Genomic DNA, 18,511 nt, shown 5'->3' on the forward strand with positions numbered 1-18,511 from the left:
TCAGTCCTACTGCCTCAGCCTCTTAATGTATTGGAATTATAGGTATATGTGACCATGAGTGGCTCTTTGTGCTTGGTTTGTTTGTTTTTTCCCTTCTACTTATTCTTGAAAGATTTCTTATCCAGAGACAGCAGAGGGTAGTATAAGAGCAATTTTTCTGTTTTTACTTATTTTGATAACTGATACCTTCCTCTGCTTTGTCATGGTCTAGTCTTTCCTTTCCTTCTGATCTCTGTGTCTTCCTCCTTTCTCTCCCTCCTTCCCTCCCTTCTTGTTGGTGCTGGGGACCAAACCCCCATGGCCTGGTGTACTCTACAACTGAGGTACATTCCCAGCCCCTTCCTTATTTATTTATTTATTTATTTATGTATAAAGAAATGTATTTTGGGGGCCAGGGATTTAGCTCAGTGGTTCTGCTGCCAGCCTTGCAAGCACAAGGTCCTGAGTTCAATCCCCGGTACCTAAAAATCAAACAAAAAAATTATTTTTGGTATCAGTAATACATTCTATATTTATATATTTGTATATAAAAGGTATCTATAGAATAAAACCTAAGCACAATTACAGTAAGATATAAACACTTTCAGATACAAAAACTGTGCTATTAAAGACCTTTAGCAAGATAGTTATACATTTGTATATAATTATAAAAACCAAAAAGTAAAAAAACTTTATTAACCCAAATTAGAATTATATAAATATTGGGCTGGGGGTTTAGCTCTGTGGTTCCACCACCACCTGCCTTGCAAGTGCGAGGTCCTGAGTTCAATCCCTGGTACAAAAAAAGAAAAGAAAAAAAAGAATTATAAAAATGTTTATCTAAAAACCCTCTGTTTTGATATTCAAGTAGAGAATAGTTGTGTGCCCTGGACTCTGGCATTTCAGTGACAGGTGAGGAATGCTACCAACCCCTAATATCTTTTCTTTCTTTGGGTTTTTTTGTTTTGTTTTTTGGTAGCAGGGACTGAACCTGGGGCTTTTGTGCTTTCTAGGCAGGCGGCAAAACCACTGAGCTGATGGCCCCCTAATTTCTTAATCTGTTTGAAGTAAAAAACGCACAGAAAATATATCTGTAAGGGATTAGGGATGTAGCTTGGTGATAGAACACTTACCTAGCATGTACATGGGTTAATAAAGATTTTTTTAAGTTCAATCTCTAGCACTACAAAATATGAGTATTTCCAGAGGGCAAATTATGTTAAGTGGAAGTACAGGAATACTGCCATCTCACTAAGTCCAGTATATCTCTCTTTAACTTTCCCAAGGATCCTTGGTTCTTTCTGGCATAAATGCTGTACTTTTCACTTTGGTAATGGATTGATTTGTTATTCAGTAAATTTCAGGTGTACCATGTGCCAGGCATCAGAAGTTGGGGTGGAGTAAAAAAGGGCAAGATGTGTTATGTATATGTACCATTCACCAAGAGATTATAATTATTATGTATCACAAACAAAAGCACTGGAGATACAGTGAACTAAAGAGACAGAAGTCCCTACATTTCTAGAATTTACATTCAAGTTTTTGAGGGCATAAACTCTGAAAACAAAATTAGTTCAATTCCCAATTCTACCACTATTGATTGATTGATTGATAGTGGGGATTGAACTTGGGACCTTGTGCTTGTGAGACAGGTGGCAGCACCACTGAACTAAATCCCAGGCCCTCCACCATTACTATCTCTGTATGACCTACTGTGTGTGTAAAACAAAGACAGTGATGGCTTCAACTAGGACATCCTTGGAGAATGAAGTGGTTGCATGCTAAATATACTTTTTTGTTTTGTTTTGGTACTAGGGATCGAACTCAGGATCTTGCGCTTGATAGGCAGGCGCTGCACCTAAGCTAAATCCCTGGCCCTTAAATATACTTTAAAGGTAGAATCAACAGGATTTGCATACAGAATAGACGGGAGGAAATGCGAGAAGTCATGGGTGACTATTTCAAGGTTTTATCCTGGACAACGGGAAACTGGGAATTGTCATTTATGATCTAAGGAAGGCTGTAACAGAGATAAGAATGGGTTTGACTTGTTAATACTGACATGTCGATTAGATGCCCGAGAAGTAATTGTTAATTCTGGAAAATTACTTTTCTGAGATCTTGCGTTAGAGAATATCAATAGAAAGATACTCTGAAGACCTGCGTACAAAAATTACAATTTCCAAGCTAGGTGTGATGGCAAAAACCTGTAATCTCAGCACTCATAAATCTGAGGCAGGAGGATCACTGCAAGTTCGAGGCCAGCCTGGGCTAGATGGTAACTACAAAGTGGGACTGTGTCTCAAATCTTTTCTCTCATTTTTCTCGCCTGAAAGACGGATTAAATACCACCTCACAGGTTATGAAGATAAAATGTTTGTGCCAGGTACGGTAACCTAGCGTCCTGTAAAGGGATCAATAACGCTGCTTCTTTTGAAGCCAGATTGGACGTGTTTTACGCGGCGTCGGCCCTTGTAGCAAAGGCAAAGAATTACTATTTATTAAACAATTACTATGTCTATCGAAGCCGTTAAGAGTTCTCATCTGGGCCCTCAAATGCTGACTGGCAACTCTGCTAGCTTGAGAAGAGAGAAATACGCAAGAAACTAACAGCGCTGTGACAAACCGGCCCTGTGACCACACTTCCTGCCCGGCAGCCTTCGCGCAGCTAGGCGCTTTCACGGATTGGATACCTCTGTAGAGGCGGGTGGCGAAGGAGGGATACGCGCGAGGTACTGTGGGTAGGAGACGGCCGTCGGCGGAGGCGCCATTTTGTGGAGCGGCCGAACCCTGTAGGAGGTTCTGGGGTCCAGAACCGCTACGACCGCTGCGTCGGTCTCTCCAGGGGGTGAGTGCGGCAGCCGTCCATAATGACCCCCGGTTCTTGCCGTTGGGGATGTTCCCTGAGCCTTCTGTCAGCTGCCAGAAGCAGTCGCTGGCCCCAGCCGGTCTCTCGAGGAATAGAACTACCCGAGGCGTTGGAGGGCCTTGCCTATCCTCTCTCCTCCGGCTCTGTCAGCTTTCAGATATCGACTCCAGCTCAGTCTCGGCCCCGTTTCTTTTGGGCTATGAGTTTCCTCCTTGCTGACGTGTACCCGCATCGTTTGCCCGATGAAGCGGTGATGCGATCGCATGTCCGTCGGGCACTCCTCGGGAGTGCCTGGCAGTCGCCAGCCAGCCTCCAACGCACCGCAGTTGCAGCTGAGTCGCCCTCTCAGAAAATCTGTTTGGTGATGGCAGGCTGCGGGCAGAGGATCACTTGGGGGGCGGGAGGAGTGCGTGCATGGGGGTGAAGCTTGATGTCCGAGTCTGTGGCACAGGCGGTGGTGCTGCCGTCGGCCGCGACGCCCCGCGGAGGTGGGTACAGGCTCCGCCGGGCGGTGAGGGGCGGCACCAGGGCTTCTCTTCCGAGACTTGTTTTCCCCCACATGGCTTTTTAATTTAGTAATGAAACTTGTTTGTTGGGCTCTTGCTCTGGCCTGATCGCTGGAGACGGTCCTGTTGTCGGACCTCGGATGCATCGAACGTGGTCCAGCCGGGTGGGTGATGGCTTCTCAACCGCCCGGGTTTGGAGTACTGCTCTCCTGTGGTCAGGATAAACCCAACATTAGTGATTATTGCTCCCGAAGAATTAGGTCAGGTTGAAGTTTGCTCTTGTCTTACAGAAAGAGCTTTGGATTAGCCCTTGCATTATAAATGTAGATTTTAGCCAGCTCAACATGCCAACTTTTAAGAGGTTTTTAAATTTTCATCAGAAAGTTTTGCGTTTAATGCTTAATGAGTTTCATGTTGAATTTGTTTTTAATAATACCTGAATCAGTATTGTAATGGTCATCCACCCCGTTGGAGATGTTCTGATTCAGAATGCAAGGAGTTCATTGCACCTCTGCCGTTTTTTGCTTTGTAATCCTGAAGTAGGAACAGAGGAGTCTTAATGTTACCGTCTTTATTTGAATTTCTTACTGAAATTCTTTTTTCTCCTAGAAAAAATAAAATTTGAACCTTTTGGAGTCTTTTGCTAGATCAGTGGGACAATGGGTTCAGACAAGCGGTAAGTTAAATACATAACATGCCTTTGATCTCAACGCTTTAGTGGGGACTGAAGTATTTGTTTAAAATTATTTTTCTCTAACAAATATTTGAATATGTTTTGTAGCAAGTATTGACTAATAATTTGGGGGGGTACTGGGGATCTAACTTGAGTCCTTGGGTTTGCAAGGCATGCGGTAGAACCACTGAGCTAAATCCCCAGCCCCCAGTAAGCATCTCCATGCAGCTGTCACAATTCGCAATGTAGTAAGAGTTGAAGTACAGTGTAAACTATGCTATCGTAAAAAGTTTAGAGTGCTGTTAGAACACATAAAAAATGTTTTGTTTTCTTTTTTGTTGTTGTTGTTTTCTTGAACACAACAGGAAGGCTTCCTGGAGAAAGTGCTCTCTAAGGTGAAGTCTGAAGGTTAAGTAAGAAAGAATTAAGAAAAGGAGGGCAGGGCCGGGGATTTAGCTCAGTGGTTCCCTGCCTGGAAAGAACAAGGTCCTGAGTTTGATCCCTGGTACCAAAACGAAAGAAAAAGAAAAGAAAAGGAGGGCAAGATAGGGTGGGTCTCTGAGAGTTTCAAGCAACAGCCTGTACAGAAACCAAAAGATTATGCAGTGCCTGGCTGCAGCAAGCAATCTGTTATTGTCCCCTAAATAGCAAATAATTCACACTTGTAGAATTGAGATCTTGGAGCCATGTGTTACATGAAAGAAAAAAGATCCAAAGAATTAATGGAGAATTAAGATGAGGGCATTTGGCTCGTGGGTCAACTATGGATATTCCCTGAGAACATTTGATTTAAATATATTTTTGCTTATTTGGTTACCAGCTTTTTTAGTGTTAAAGCCAGTGCTTCTAATAGTTAAATTAACTGCCCAGAGGGACTTGTTCATGTCACATGATGTCATCATTTTAATGCTGTGGCATCAGTCTGTGGTTCCAAATAATTTACTAAATTCATAATAGCACTTTTAGGCTCTCTTCAGTTCCATGGTTCATGTCGTGAAATAGCCTAAACTACTTCCTTGAATTCTTTTTAGTAAATCTATATGCAGTGGACCCCTGAAATTCTTGGGGTTTACATTCCTAGAGCATCTGAATTGTGAAAAACCATGAATTTCAGATGTGGTTAGAAAAATGCGTATAAATGTCTATGCCTATTTTTCGTTTAAACACTAAATATGCTATGTCTTTAGTTCTGTAATTTAATAAGATACTGTATTAATAAAGCCTTAGAAGGTACAGGCCGTTTTGGTAGCCTCTTAGGGATCCTAGGGCTTTAAGAGAAAACTCAAGATAACTGCACAAGATTCAGCAGCCTGTTAGGATGTGGAAATGTTGGTATATCTACCCAAGGTGTGTTACAGGGCACCAGCCATTCAGCAGCAAGGAGAACTGAATAACACTGTCAGATTGGCTACTTACAAACCTTCTGCCAAGAAAACAATTGTGGGCGGGGTGTGGTGGCACACGCCTGTAATTTCAGCTGTCACAATTCGCAATGTAGTAAGAGTTGAAGTACAGTGTAAACTATGCTATCGTAAAAAGTTTAGAGTGCTGTTAGAACACATAAAAAATGTTTTGTTTTCTTTTTTGTTGTTGTTGTTTTCTTGAACACAACAGGAAGGCTTCCTGGAGAAAGTGCTCTCTAAGGTGAAGTCTGAAGGTTAAGTAAGAAAGAATTAAGAAAAGGAGGGCAGGGCCGGGGATTTAGCTCAGTGGTTCCCTGCCTGGAAAGAACAAGGTCCTGAGTTTGATCCCTGGTACCAAAACGAAAGAAAAAGAAAAGAAAAGGAGGGCAAGATAGGGTGGGTCTCTGAGAGTTTCAAGCAACAGCCTGTACAGAAACCAAAAGATTATGCAGTGCCTGGCTGCAGCAAGCAATCTGTTATTGTCCCCTAAATAGCAAATAATTCACACTTGTAGAATTGAGATCTTGGAGCCATGTGTTACATGAAAGAAAAAAGATCCAAAGAATTAATGGAGAATTAAGATGAGGGCATTTGGCTCGTGGGTCAACTATGGATATTCCCTGAGAACATTTGATTTAAATATATTTTTGCTTATTTGGTTACCAGCTTTTTTAGTGTTAAAGCCAGTGCTTCTAATAGTTAAATTAACTGCCCAGAGGGACTTGTTCATGTCACATGATGTCATCATTTTAATGCTGTGGCATCAGTCTGTGGTTCCAAATAATTTACTAAATTCATAATAGCACTTTTAGGCTCTCTTCAGTTCCATGGTTCATGTCGTGAAATAGCCTAAACTACTTCCTTGAATTCTTTTTAGTAAATCTATATGCAGTGGACCCCTGAAATTCTTGGGGTTTACATTCCTAGAGCATCTGAATTGTGAAAAACCATGAATTTCAGATGTGGTTAGAAAAATGCGTATAAATGTCTATGCCTATTTTTCGTTTAAACACTAAATATGCTATGTCTTTAGTTCTGTAATTTAATAAGATACTGTATTAATAAAGCCTTAGAAGGTACAGGCCGTTTTGGTAGCCTCTTAGGGATCCTAGGGCTTTAAGAGAAAACTCAAGATAACTGCACAAGATTCAGCAGCCTGTTAGGATGTGGAAATGTTGGTATATCTACCCAAGGTGTGTTACAGGGCACCAGCCATTCAGCAGCAAGGAGAACTGAATAACACTGTCAGATTGGCTACTTACAAACCTTCTGCCAAGAAAACAATTGTGGGCGGGGTGTGGTGGCACACGCCTGTAATTCCAGCACTCGGGAGGCTGAGGCAGAAGGATCGCTGTGAGTTCGAGACCAGCCTGAGCTACATAGTGAGTGCCAGGTCAGTCTCACTACATAGTGAGACTCTGTCTCAAAAAAACCAAAAAAAAAAAAGAAAGAAAGAAAACAATTGTGGAGGCTAGAGATTTAGCTCAGTGGTTCTTCCACCTGCCTCACAAGTGCAAGGTCTCAAGTTTGATCCCTGGTACCCCCCCACACACAAAAAAAGCAATTGTGGAGGATATTTGTGGTTTCCACAAGCAATTATTAGCTGGATTCTACAGAAAAATCCAGGAATGACTAACTTTTGGGGGTATACTCAATTTAAATTAGTGTTTTATAATTCTTTGTCCTGTGATTACACAGTTTTATGAATCTGATAAGTAATTCATGAATTATTTCTTCTATGATCAAATGGATTTAAATCTCTCTAACATTAAATTTTCCTATGAAACCCAGGTCTGTGAGTAGCCAAAAATAAACCAGATACCATAAGAAATAAATATTTTTTCCTGCCATGTAAAGCTGCAAGATCCCAATAATGAATGTAACTGTATTATATACCTAAAATGTACCAATAAACTCAATGAGAAAAAAAAAGAAATAAATATTTTCTGAAGGACCTAGTTTTGTTTGTTTTTTGTTGTTGGGCTTTTGGGGGGATACCAGGGATCGAACTTGGGTCCTTGTGTTTGCCAGGCAGGCGCAGGCGCCAAACCACTGAGCTAAGGTCCCCCCCGCTGCTTTTTTTTTTTTTTTTTTTTTTTTTTTTGAGACAGGGTCTCACTGTGTAGTTCAGACTGATCTGGAACTCATTATGTAGCCCAGGCTGGTCTTGAACTCACAGTTCCTGCCTCAGCCTACCAAGTGCTGGGATTATAGGCTTGTGTCACCATGCCTGACAAGGACCTAGTTTTGGATAATTATCCAGTTATGTCTACAAAAGAAGTACTTGGTTAGGCTGGGCATGTGGTTCACATTTGTAATCCTAGCACTCAGGAGGCTGGGATGATTGGATTGCTATGGGTTTGAGGCAGCCTGAACTATATAGCAAGATCCTGTCTCTAAAAAAGGAAAACAAACAAAAAACCAAGCTACTTGGTCAAGAGCCTGATGGAAAAGAGTAACTTAGTTCATTTAGGTTATTGGTCCATTTACTAGTAAGTGTGGTAACTTGAGAGTATATTAGTTAGAATGTACTCTTTGAAATGAGGTAAATTTTGAGTAATTGCTTTCTTCCTATCTTCGGTCACTAAAATCTTCTTTGGAAATGAAGGGAATAATGGGTACACTATAGGCTTGAGAAACCAGAAGAATAAGCTTTGAAAATATGACCTTTTCTCAAAAATTTAACCCAGGGCCAGGTATTTAGCTCAGTGGTTCTGGCGCCTGCCTCGCAAGCACAAGGTCCCGAGTTCATCCCGGTACAAAAATTCAACCCAAATATTTGATAACTATATTTTCTGATTTAGCATAAATTCCTGAAAGTTATTTTTACAGGTATTTTCTCAGTGACTACTTCTGTAAAGTAGACTTTAGTAGTAAATTTTAAGGGATACATTAAATCATTTGGAGGTATCATTTATTTATTTTATTTTTTCTCTGAGTTTATTGGTACATTTTAGGTTTACAGTATAGTTACATTCATCTTTGGGATCTTGTACCTTTACATGACAGGTCTTAGTTCTCATTTTTTCCCCTTGTCCCTGCCCTTCCTTTTGGTATCTTTTTTAAATATATCTCATAAACTGATCTGTAAGGGTTTTGTATATATTTCTAATGATTTGCTACAGACTAAATGAAAATTATTTTCTCTGGCAGAGTGAGTAGAACAGAGCGTAGTGGAAGATATGGTTCCATCATAGACAGGGATGACCGTGATGAGCGAGACTCTAGAAGCAGACGGAGGGACTCTGATTACAAAAGATCTAGTGATGATCGAAGGGGTGATAGATATGACGACTACCGAGACTATGATAGTCCAGAGGTGAGTGACCAGCAACTGTTTATGGAGTTATTTGTATTGTAAATTATATGTATAAGAAAAATATTCAAAAGTATTTAAAGAGAACTCCTTTTGAGTATTATAGTTAAACCTTCTACTATTCTAAAATATGATTGAATTGATGATAACCTGCAAAGATAACTTCTGTCTTTTAGTAATAGAAATAATAGCAAGGTTTACTTAGGTCTTACCGTATATTCTTTGGAGCACTTGACTTCATGAACTCTTCAGGTCTCACTATAACCCTATAAAGTAGATAGCATTGCCTTTTTTTTCTTTTTTGGTACCGTGGATGGAACTTGGGCCCTTGTGCTTGCAAGGCAGGGGCTGGAACCACTGAGTTAAATCCCTGGGCCTGTTGTTCCCATTTTAATGATGAGACAGGTTATAATAATATATAAGCTCTATGCCTCAGACTGTTTTGAAATGAGAAAGTTATAGTTTTAGTCATCTTGACATACCTTCCCTTCACATTTTTTCCCCTGTATAGAGACATAGCTTTTTGGGAGTAATTGTGCTACCTATAAAATTTTGTACCTCTCCCCTTTCTACCTTCTATATCAAAATCTTAATATTACATATAACAGGGAATTTTATTAAATTTATTTCATTGTGTTTTGGTATACTGTATGGTAGGTTATTCTAGAAAACACTGAGGCATACCAAAAAAAACCCATAACAAAACACTGAGATGACTGTCAGCATGGAGCATTACTTAATTTGACTTTTTTTCTTGAGAGTAAATTCTAGGAGTGCAAGGACTGGGGTTCTGCTACCTGCCTCACAAGAACAAGGTTCTGAGTTTGATCCCCAGTACCAAAAAAAGAGAAAAGAATTCTATAAGTACAGAACCTGGATCAATGACTGCAGAATAATTTAAATTTAATTTTGTTTATTGTGAATCAGAGAGAACGTGAAAGAAGGAACAGTGATCGATCTGAAGATGGCTACCATTCAGATGGTGACTATGGTGAACATGACTATAGGCATGACATCAGCGATGAGAGAGAGAGCAAGACCATCATGCTGCGCGGCCTTCCCATCACCATCACAGAGAGCGATGTAAGGAATATCACAATTCTAGTGAGCAGTCCAAAAGACACAGTAAACTTTGAGCTTCTTCCATTATTGTTGGATGTTATTGTTTTATCTTAAGCTGACATCTCAACTTTTGAAATATATTTTTGTCTCTTGGGGTGACAAATAAATTATCACTTATATTTAGGCAAGTTCCTTAACATCTCTTATTCCTTCATTAGCTCTTAGAAGGTAATCAGTGCATTTTTATTGAGTTGATAGCTTATTGGGCAAGGACATATCCATAAAAACATAACGTTCTTTTTTTTTTGTTTTTTTTGGTACTAGGGATCAAACTCAGGTCCTTGTGCTTTAGAGGTAGGCGGCGGAACCGCCCCTTAACTTTCTTCATAATCTTTGATTTGATGAAAAATATGGTATCCATTTGAAATCTCAGGGAAGCTTGTTGAAAAGGAAGACTCATTCTCTGACTCACTCTTTTGGGTAGTGAGGTTTTGGACTACTTGGCACTGCTTGATTTCCAACAGCATTTCTGCTCACCCCTTCTTCTAGCCACATCTACCACCTGCTTCCCCAGTGGGTCTCTTTGGACATGTCCATTGCTCTAACAGTGTACCTTTTTCTTCTTCGTTTTGTTTTGTTTTGTATTTTGCATTAATTTTAATGATAAAAAGTGAACAGGAATAGAAACCTAATGTTTCACTTTATATTGCATAACAAGTTAACCAGACTTGACATGGAAGATAAATTATAAAACCACTTTTCTTATTGTTGCTATGACTTTTTAAAATCCACTTTCTGTCTCTTAAATAAGGTGGAGGTATAGAGTACACTGGCAAAAATAATGAGGCAAACAAGAATAGTGCCTAAATAACAGATATGCAAAACCAAATACCATGTTTTAAAAAATCATAGAGTAACCATTTTTCAGATTAGAGAAGCAGGAAAAAGTTACTTCTAAATCATAGTCATGTTAATGGTCATTGTCAACTTTGCCACATTACCTTTGCAACATCATTCTCCATTTGTAAAATTCATGTCAAAAAAGAAAAGGGGCTGGGGATGTCATTTCATTCCAATAAATTACCTCCTCAGTTCTCATACACATGCCCATCAGCTCAAAATTGATAAGTAGTACCTAATACTAGTAGATTTTGTTCAAGTTATAAAGCAAATTAAAATGGAAAAATAAAAGAAAATAGATCTAGTGGCGTTGAAAAATCCCCTCACTGAAAAATCTGTATTAAAAATAAAAATAGAAACAAAACTTTGCTAATACAGATTAGGCTGAGTGGTTTGATGGACAGAGTGATTGGGTCAACTCTCATTGTACTTCCATAAATGGATTTTCTTCATTCATGTTAAAGTTACACATGAATGTAAGCTATTAAGGACAGGTATTATATTTTTTATAGGACCCAAATAGTTACTGTATATCCTATAAATAAAAAAATTTTGCTTTGAAAACTGAATATGTGGGGACTCCATCTAAGCAACCACATGGTTTGCTGTATAGTCTTTTGCAAATATAAAGAAAATTTTCTTTTTTTATAAGGTTTTCACCTTTCTCCCAGCAACATAACTGCCATCTAGCATGTACCATATTTTGCAAACCTTCAAATTGTTGATTCCTATTATGTCCAAATGCAGCATCCTTGAGGAGTCTAGTAGGTCAATTAATAGCCAGGGTACATTTTTATTTTTTTGGTGCTGGGGATCAAACTCGGGTCCTTGTGCTTGCAAGGCAGGCGGTGGAACCACTGAGCTAAATCTCCAGCCCACATTTTTCTTCTTGATTCTTCTTTTATGTCAAGCTTTCTCTGACCCACCAGGCAGTTTGTTTTATTATTATTTTATTAGGGATTGAAGCCAAGACCTTCACACCAGCTCACACACCCCCACCCCACCCCCTGGGTACCTGGGGTAGAATTCAGAACCTTGTGTTTGCAAGGCAGGCACAGTGCCACTGAGCTAAATCCCCAGCCCCATCTCTCTCTCTCTTTTTTTTTTTTTTTTTTTTGAGACAGGGCCTTTCTAGGTTGCATAGGCTGGGCTCAAAATTGAGATCCTGCCTCAACTGCCCAGAGTGCTAGAATTTTAGGCTTGTGCCACCATACCTGGCTTAGAATTTCTTCTTATTCTTTTCCCAAGGCACTATGTTTTTGATTTTTACTTTTTTCTTTTAAGAGCAGTGTATTTGTGACTTTCATGCAACACCTATACTGTGGCTATCAGTATGTATGTCTTCTATCACAAGACCAAAGATATTTGAAAACAGACCTCAATAAAGAAGTTATTTGTTTTCCCAGTCCTTGCATGTAGTATACACTGTTCAGCCAGTGTTGATGGTGAAAAGTTTCAGGGGGGATTTTTTTTTTTTTTTTTTTTGAGATAGGGTCAGATTGGCCTTGAACTCACTATGTAGCCTCGGGTGGCCTTGAACTTGAACTCGCAGCAACTTTTGCCTCAGCCTCCCAAGTGCTAGGATTATAAGCATGTGCTACCATGCCTGGCTGGAATTTTTTTTTTTTTTTTTTTTTTTTTGGTACCCGGTATCAAACTTGGGCCCTTGCATTTGCAAAGCAGGCAGCGAAACCACTGAGATAAATCCCCAGCCCCTGGAAAATATTTTTTAAAAAATATAAATCCAGGGGCCGGGGATTTAGCTCAGTGGTTCTGCTGCCTGCCTCGCAAGTACAAGGACCAGAGTTTGATCCCCAGTACCCACCCCCCCAAAAGATAGATAGATAGATAGATAGATATGCACACACACATACATGCGGACAGACTTTGCAATCGCAAGGTCCCAAGTTCATTCCCCATTACCAAAAACATATATAAATGTATTTTCATATGTAAATGCAGAGCACTTTGCTGATACCTATTGTCCTGTAGTAAAGTAATATGCTAATATTTTAGTTAAATTTTAAGTAGTGCTAAAGATATGTATTAGGTTCACACAACTTTGGATTTCTAAACATTGCAAGTAATGCTTGTTATGAATGTGAGATACAATGTTAGAGCTCATAGTGGGTAGTTTTTTCATTATTTATAATCCACTGCACACCTTCTACATTTTGTATACTGTGTTAGATGTCACAATGATGCAGGGAGATGGATCCTGCCTTGAAAACACTTATGTATGAATAGATAAGGTCAGCAGTTGATGACAGCAGTGCATAATAGAAGTGGGTAGGTCCAGGAGTTTAAGGCCAGCCTGAACTACTAGCAAGTTCGCATGTCTTTTTAAAAAAATGTTGGGGGTGAGGAGGGGAGCTGGATATGGTATCCTAGCACTCTGGGATGCTGAGACAATAGGATCCCAAGTTTGAGCCCAGACTGGTCAGCTTACCAACTTAGGAGACTCTGTTTCAAAAAATAAAAAAGGACTGGAGATATAGCTCAGTATGACAGCCCTGGGTTTGATCCCTAGTAACCAACCAGCCCCGGTAAAAAAAGAAAGGGAGGGAGTTTTATAGTTGTCATTGGAAGACATCCTACTGAAAGGTCTTGCTGAAAGGTTTTAGAAGTTTATTTAAAGGGGGTTGTTAGTAGTAGAGGATAAGGAAGAACTCCATGGAGATACAAGTTGACCTGATTGATGTATTTTTATGGTTCTGGGGGGTTGAACCCAGAGCTTTCAGACTAAGCTATATCTCCAGCTCTTATTTTTTATTTTGAGAAAAGATCTCACTAAGTTGCCCAGGCTAGGCTTCAATTTGTGATCTTCTGTCTTAGTTCCCGGAGTGCTGTGATTATAGGCATGTGCTACCACACCCAGCTAGTTGAGCTGATTCTTTGCTGTTTTTTATTTTTTTGAGACAGTTTTTCTTTTGTAGTGCAGACTGGCCTTGAGCTTACTATGTAGCTGAGGCTGGCCTCAAACTCACAGTGATCCTCCTGCCTCAGTCTCCTGAGTGCTGAGATTACAGACTGTTTTGTCTTGTGGAAGAGTATAGTAAATGGGCCCTCTAGGCGGGGGAATCATTTGAGTAGACATAGAAATGGAAAGATGCTGAATCTAGATAAGTCCTTAAGACCATCTTCATTTACCCAGAGTTAGAATATTTTACAGGTGAAAAACAGGTGGGAAAGTGCTCTTTGGGCTGGTGGCAGGAGCCTGAAAGCTCAGCTAAGCATGAAAGTTGTTAGAGTTTGGCTGGCAGCAAAGGCTGTATAGGTTTGAGAGATGGGAGAAGATAGAAAAGCAGAGCTGAGTTTAGCTGTAGTAAGGATATAAGTTGATTCAGGAAGGCATACTAATTAATCAGCTCGTGTGGCCCTAGGAGGCCAGAGGGCAGTAGACAGCATGGAGGAGCAGCACTTGGTCACTGCTGGGGCCTATTTTACTGGTAATGGGGCAGGATTGTAACACTGTTTATCTCAGTCATCTTCAGGTAAACAAAGTGGCTTCCATAAGAACATTTGTGGGCTGGGGATTTAGCTCAGTGGTTACACCGCCCGCCTTGCAAGCACAAGGACCCAAGTTCAATCCCTGGTACCAGAAACAAAACAAAACACAAACATTTGTCTTTCAAAGTGAAATTTCTGAGGTTCCCAGATACTGTGCAATAGTCTTAGAAATTTTTCTTTTTGAGATATTTGTAAAATGTATATAGGACATCTATCTGAAGAAAATTCCTACGATACCAGTCAGTTTCTTTCTTTTTTTTTTTTTTTTTTTTTTTTTATTCACTAACCCAGTAAACCTCAGTGGTCTTTGTTTTTTCCAGTTTTTTTGTTTGGTTGGTTTTGTTTTTTGGTATATAGTTCAGGCTGATGTTGAACTCACTATGTAGCCCAAGCTGGCTTCGAACTCGTGGTGATCCTCCTGCCTCAGTCTCCTGAGTGTTGGGATTATAGGTGTGCACCACCACACCTGGCTTCAGCTCTTTGTTTTAACAAGATGATACCCAGACCATATCAGCCTTGTTGAAAAGAGTAGATGAAAAGCAGATCTATATGTTCTTTTGTTAGCAGACATAAAAGGCCAAGAAAGAATTGGAAGCATTAGGGGCATGAGGTAGGTTTGAAGTACAGGTGTGCAGATGATGAGGTATAAATTTTGAATTAGAGTGTTATTTCCATTTTGTTACACTAGCCAGGATTGAATGTATTAAATGAGAAAGAACTTTTTTTTTCTTTTTTTTTTTTTGAGAAAGAACATTTTGCTTAATGTGTACCTCCATTGCATCTCTCTTTTCTTTTTTAAATTTAAATGTATTTTCATAGCTTAGATAGAAGTTATTGTCTCTGTTGGTTCCAATCCTTCAAACTATCTATATCTTCTTGATCCTTCTTTAGGATAGGGTAAAAGGTATTGACATGTTTAGTACTGTCCTCAAGATATTTTTGTTTTTTTCATGCTGGGGATTAAACCTAGGACTGTCACACTGAGGCTACATCTCCAGACCTCTTTAAACTCAGTTTTGTTTTGTTTTATTTTTGGTAATAGGGATCAAACTTGGGACCTTTTGCTTGCCAGGCAGGCAGTGGCACAATTGAGCTAACTCCCTAGCCCTACACCTTTTTATTTTTTATCTCGCACAAGGATCTCATTAAATTGCCAGTGACTGGGCTTGGACTTGGGAATATCCTGCCTCAGCCTCTCATATTGCTAGAATTACAGGCATGCACCACTATGCCTGCCTAAAATCTTACTGAAAAAATAAGTGTTGTTCTTAAAATTTTTTCTTACATTCTTCTACCAAAAAAAAAAAATGAGTTATTTAGAAGATTATACTAATGTATCACCTGTTACCATTTTTTTCCTTTTTACTTTAGCCTCCTCCCTCTTGGAACATGCAAACTCTTAAGGGTGGTATCTAGTTACTATGTTACTATGTATGTTACTGTATTGTTACTTTGTTAGTGGCTACATATATACTGATGACTAATTTTTTTTATTTACTATGTTACCAAGTATGAAACTGAGTGTCATCTTGTTTGCTTAGCATAGCATTTTGTGTGAGAAAATAGGTAATAATCTATTCTCCTTATTCATGGTAATTATGTTCCATTAAGTTACCACAAATACTGCACCATTGCTGCCAGGGAAAATGGAGGTTCTTGTAAACTTGAGGTCACAACATTTTTTCCAACCAGTTAGTACAGAAACTTTTTATGTGTTCCTGTTTAAGATGTTTTATGTAATTTGTATTGTTGATTCATCAATACTGAATTTACAGCCAACAGGATTATAACACCTGAATGACACTTAGCCAACACACATTTTCCCCATAAGATACATGTAGCCTTCTTGTGCCTAGGAACACTAGCAGCACATTAGTGCTATTCTTGGGAACCATTTTAAACGATGAAATTACCCATAAAAGGCACAAAATTTTGCAGAATGAGGTACTAGACACTTGTTAACAATATGAAAGTTCAAGCAAGGCAAAGCATTGCTTTATTAGATATCAGCTGGGAACATGCATATTTAGACAACTGTATGTACATGACCACAAAAGTATTGGTCCAGGGATTACAAATGAGTAGTCAAATTAGCAAATATGCATCTGTGAATAATGAAAATTAACTATATAATTGGGTGGGAGACTAGGAATATGGCTTGTTTTTTTCTTAAACAATTTCATCTATATATGTTTGTGATGCATACTAAATATATTCATTGTGGGTACTGGTATATATACATGTCACATTGATTATGTATAATCTTGTACATGTCACATTGATTATGTATAATCTTGTACCTAACTAGAAATAGAAAGTAGGGGCCACTGAGAATCTGTTTTTCTTTTTCCTTTTTTTTTTTTTTTTTTTTATCTTTTTCTTGGAAGTATTGCTGTCATACATGATTGATAAAGAGACTGATGTATTGTTTTGGGGGGGTTTACTTCGGGGGGGTTGTTTGGTTGTGGTTTTTTGTTGATGTTTGTTTCATTGAGACAAGGCTTCAGTCTGGCCTTGAACTCACTATGTAGCCCAGGCTGGCCTTAAACTTGGAGCAATCCTCCTACCTGTGCCTCCTAAGTGCTGGGATTACAGGTATATGCCACCATGCGTATCTCAAGACCAATGTATTGGTCATTGCCTTTTTCAGTGAAGAAAGTGAAGAATTAGTCTGGCATCTAGAACATACCTACTAGCCAGAATGTTTTCTTCTGGGCCCAATTAATGTTTATTTTTATTGGGAATCTAATAATGTTATGAAATTATTATGAAACTTACTCTAATCATTAATGTGAATATATATATATATATATATATATATTTTGGTACTCGGGATTGAACTCGGGTCCTTGGTCTTACAAGGCAGGCAGCGGAACCACTGAGCTAAATCCCTGGCCCCTCTTTTTTAAATTGTGTATCATATGTTTTCCTTGAGTATGCATCTCTTTTACTGGTTATTTTGACATTAACATATCCTCTTCCTCTTTTTAGTCTCATTTTCTGTCTGTGTCCTGTAGAACAAAGGACAGTGAGATTATACTCAAAGTGGAAAACCTGAGGGATGACATACCATGAGCAAATTGGCATATCATGACAAATTAATTATTGGGCTGGGGATTTAGCTCAGTGCTTGCACTGCCTGACTTGCAAATGCAAGGATCCAAGTTTGATTCCCCAGTACAAAAAAAAAAAGTAAATTAATTATGCCTGAGAAATTTTCAGGCAACATACAGTGAATGCCTTGAAGGCTGTTATGGTGATTTCTAAGAAATGTATTCCTTCTTTTCTTTATGTCTTTTAGAATAATTGTATTTTGGGGGCCGGGGATTTAGCTCAGCAGTTTGATGGCCTGCCTTGCAAGTGAAAGGACCCGAGTTCAATCTCCGGTACCAAAAAAAAAAAAAAAAAAGAATAAATGTATTTTGGTGACAAATTTAGAATTTGGCTAAACAGTTCATGTACTCACCTGTTCTTTGAACTTTCTTTGATATAAAATAGTGCGTTCCGAAGCTTTGACTGTAAATTTGTCAAACCTTGTGCAGATTCGAGAAATGATGGAGTCCTTTGAAGGCCCTCAGCCTGCAGATGTGAGGCTGATGAAGAGGAAAACAGGTGAGGGCTTGCTTAGTTCCTACTGCTCTTGTTCTCTTCCCCATTCCCACCTCAGTCCCTAAAGAACATCCTAATACCCCCCAATTCTTCAAGCACATGAATTCAGAATGAGAGGTTTGCCATGGCTAAGGAATGTGACACTTTGAAAACGATGTTAACATCTGAGGAACTTTCTAAAAACTTTGGTTTTAGGGTTTTTTTTCCTCTAGGTAAGTAATGATTTGTAAACTCCTCGTGTGACTGTTCATAGTCTGTTGCATGGTTACTTTAAGCGTGGAATCAAATCAAGTGGCATTTAGTTGAGGCGGCTTGTTCCTTGCCATGGCAAAGTGTCAAGAAGATCCCCAAGTCAAGTCACATTTATAAAGCTGCTTCCCAATTGGCTTTGTCACACAGTGTTGAAGCAGTGGGAGAGAGATTGACCTGTTATAAAGGAACTGACTAACACGAGTATCCCGTCTATATCTGAATGCTGTCTCTAGGTGTAAGCCGTGGTTTCGCCTTCGTGGAGTTTTATCACTTGCAAGATGCTACCAGCTGGATGGAAGCCAATCAGGTTGCTTCACTCACCAAGTCTAGATATTCATGAAAATGGAACAAGTCTGTACAATTTAAAAAAAGGTTGAAGGAGTGGTTTGTTCCAAAGGAGTGACTTTAAAAAAAAAAAAAAAAAAAAAAAAA

At 39.2% G+C, this 18,511-nt stretch overlaps 1 protein-coding gene across 2 annotated transcripts in view; it reads left to right on the forward strand.

Moving 5' to 3' along the window:
- The first annotated feature begins 2,692 nt into the window (after positions 1-2,692).
- Positions 2,693-18,511, forward strand: part of Rbm5 (RNA binding motif protein 5) — a 34,250-nt gene continuing 18,431 nt past the window's right edge. For both annotated transcript variants that reach the window (XM_010615515.3, XM_010615516.3), the window contains exons 1-6: positions 2,693-2,827; positions 3,964-4,030; positions 8,584-8,749; positions 9,674-9,829; positions 17,761-17,830; positions 18,313-18,386. In XM_010615515.3, coding sequence (XP_010613817.1) covers positions 4,014-4,030; positions 8,584-8,749; positions 9,674-9,829; positions 17,761-17,830; positions 18,313-18,386 — 483 coding nt within the window. In that variant the 5' untranslated portion in view covers positions 2,693-2,827; positions 3,964-4,013. The remainder of the gene's footprint in view (positions 2,828-3,963; positions 4,031-8,583; positions 8,750-9,673; positions 9,830-17,760; positions 17,831-18,312; positions 18,387-18,511) is intronic.

This window comes from Fukomys damarensis, unplaced genomic scaffold, assembly GCF_012274545.1.
Source record: "Fukomys damarensis isolate Sample0158 unplaced genomic scaffold, DMR_v1.0_HiC HiC_scaffold_37, whole genome shotgun sequence".
Taxonomy (NCBI): Eukaryota; Metazoa; Chordata; class Mammalia; order Rodentia; family Bathyergidae; genus Fukomys; species Fukomys damarensis.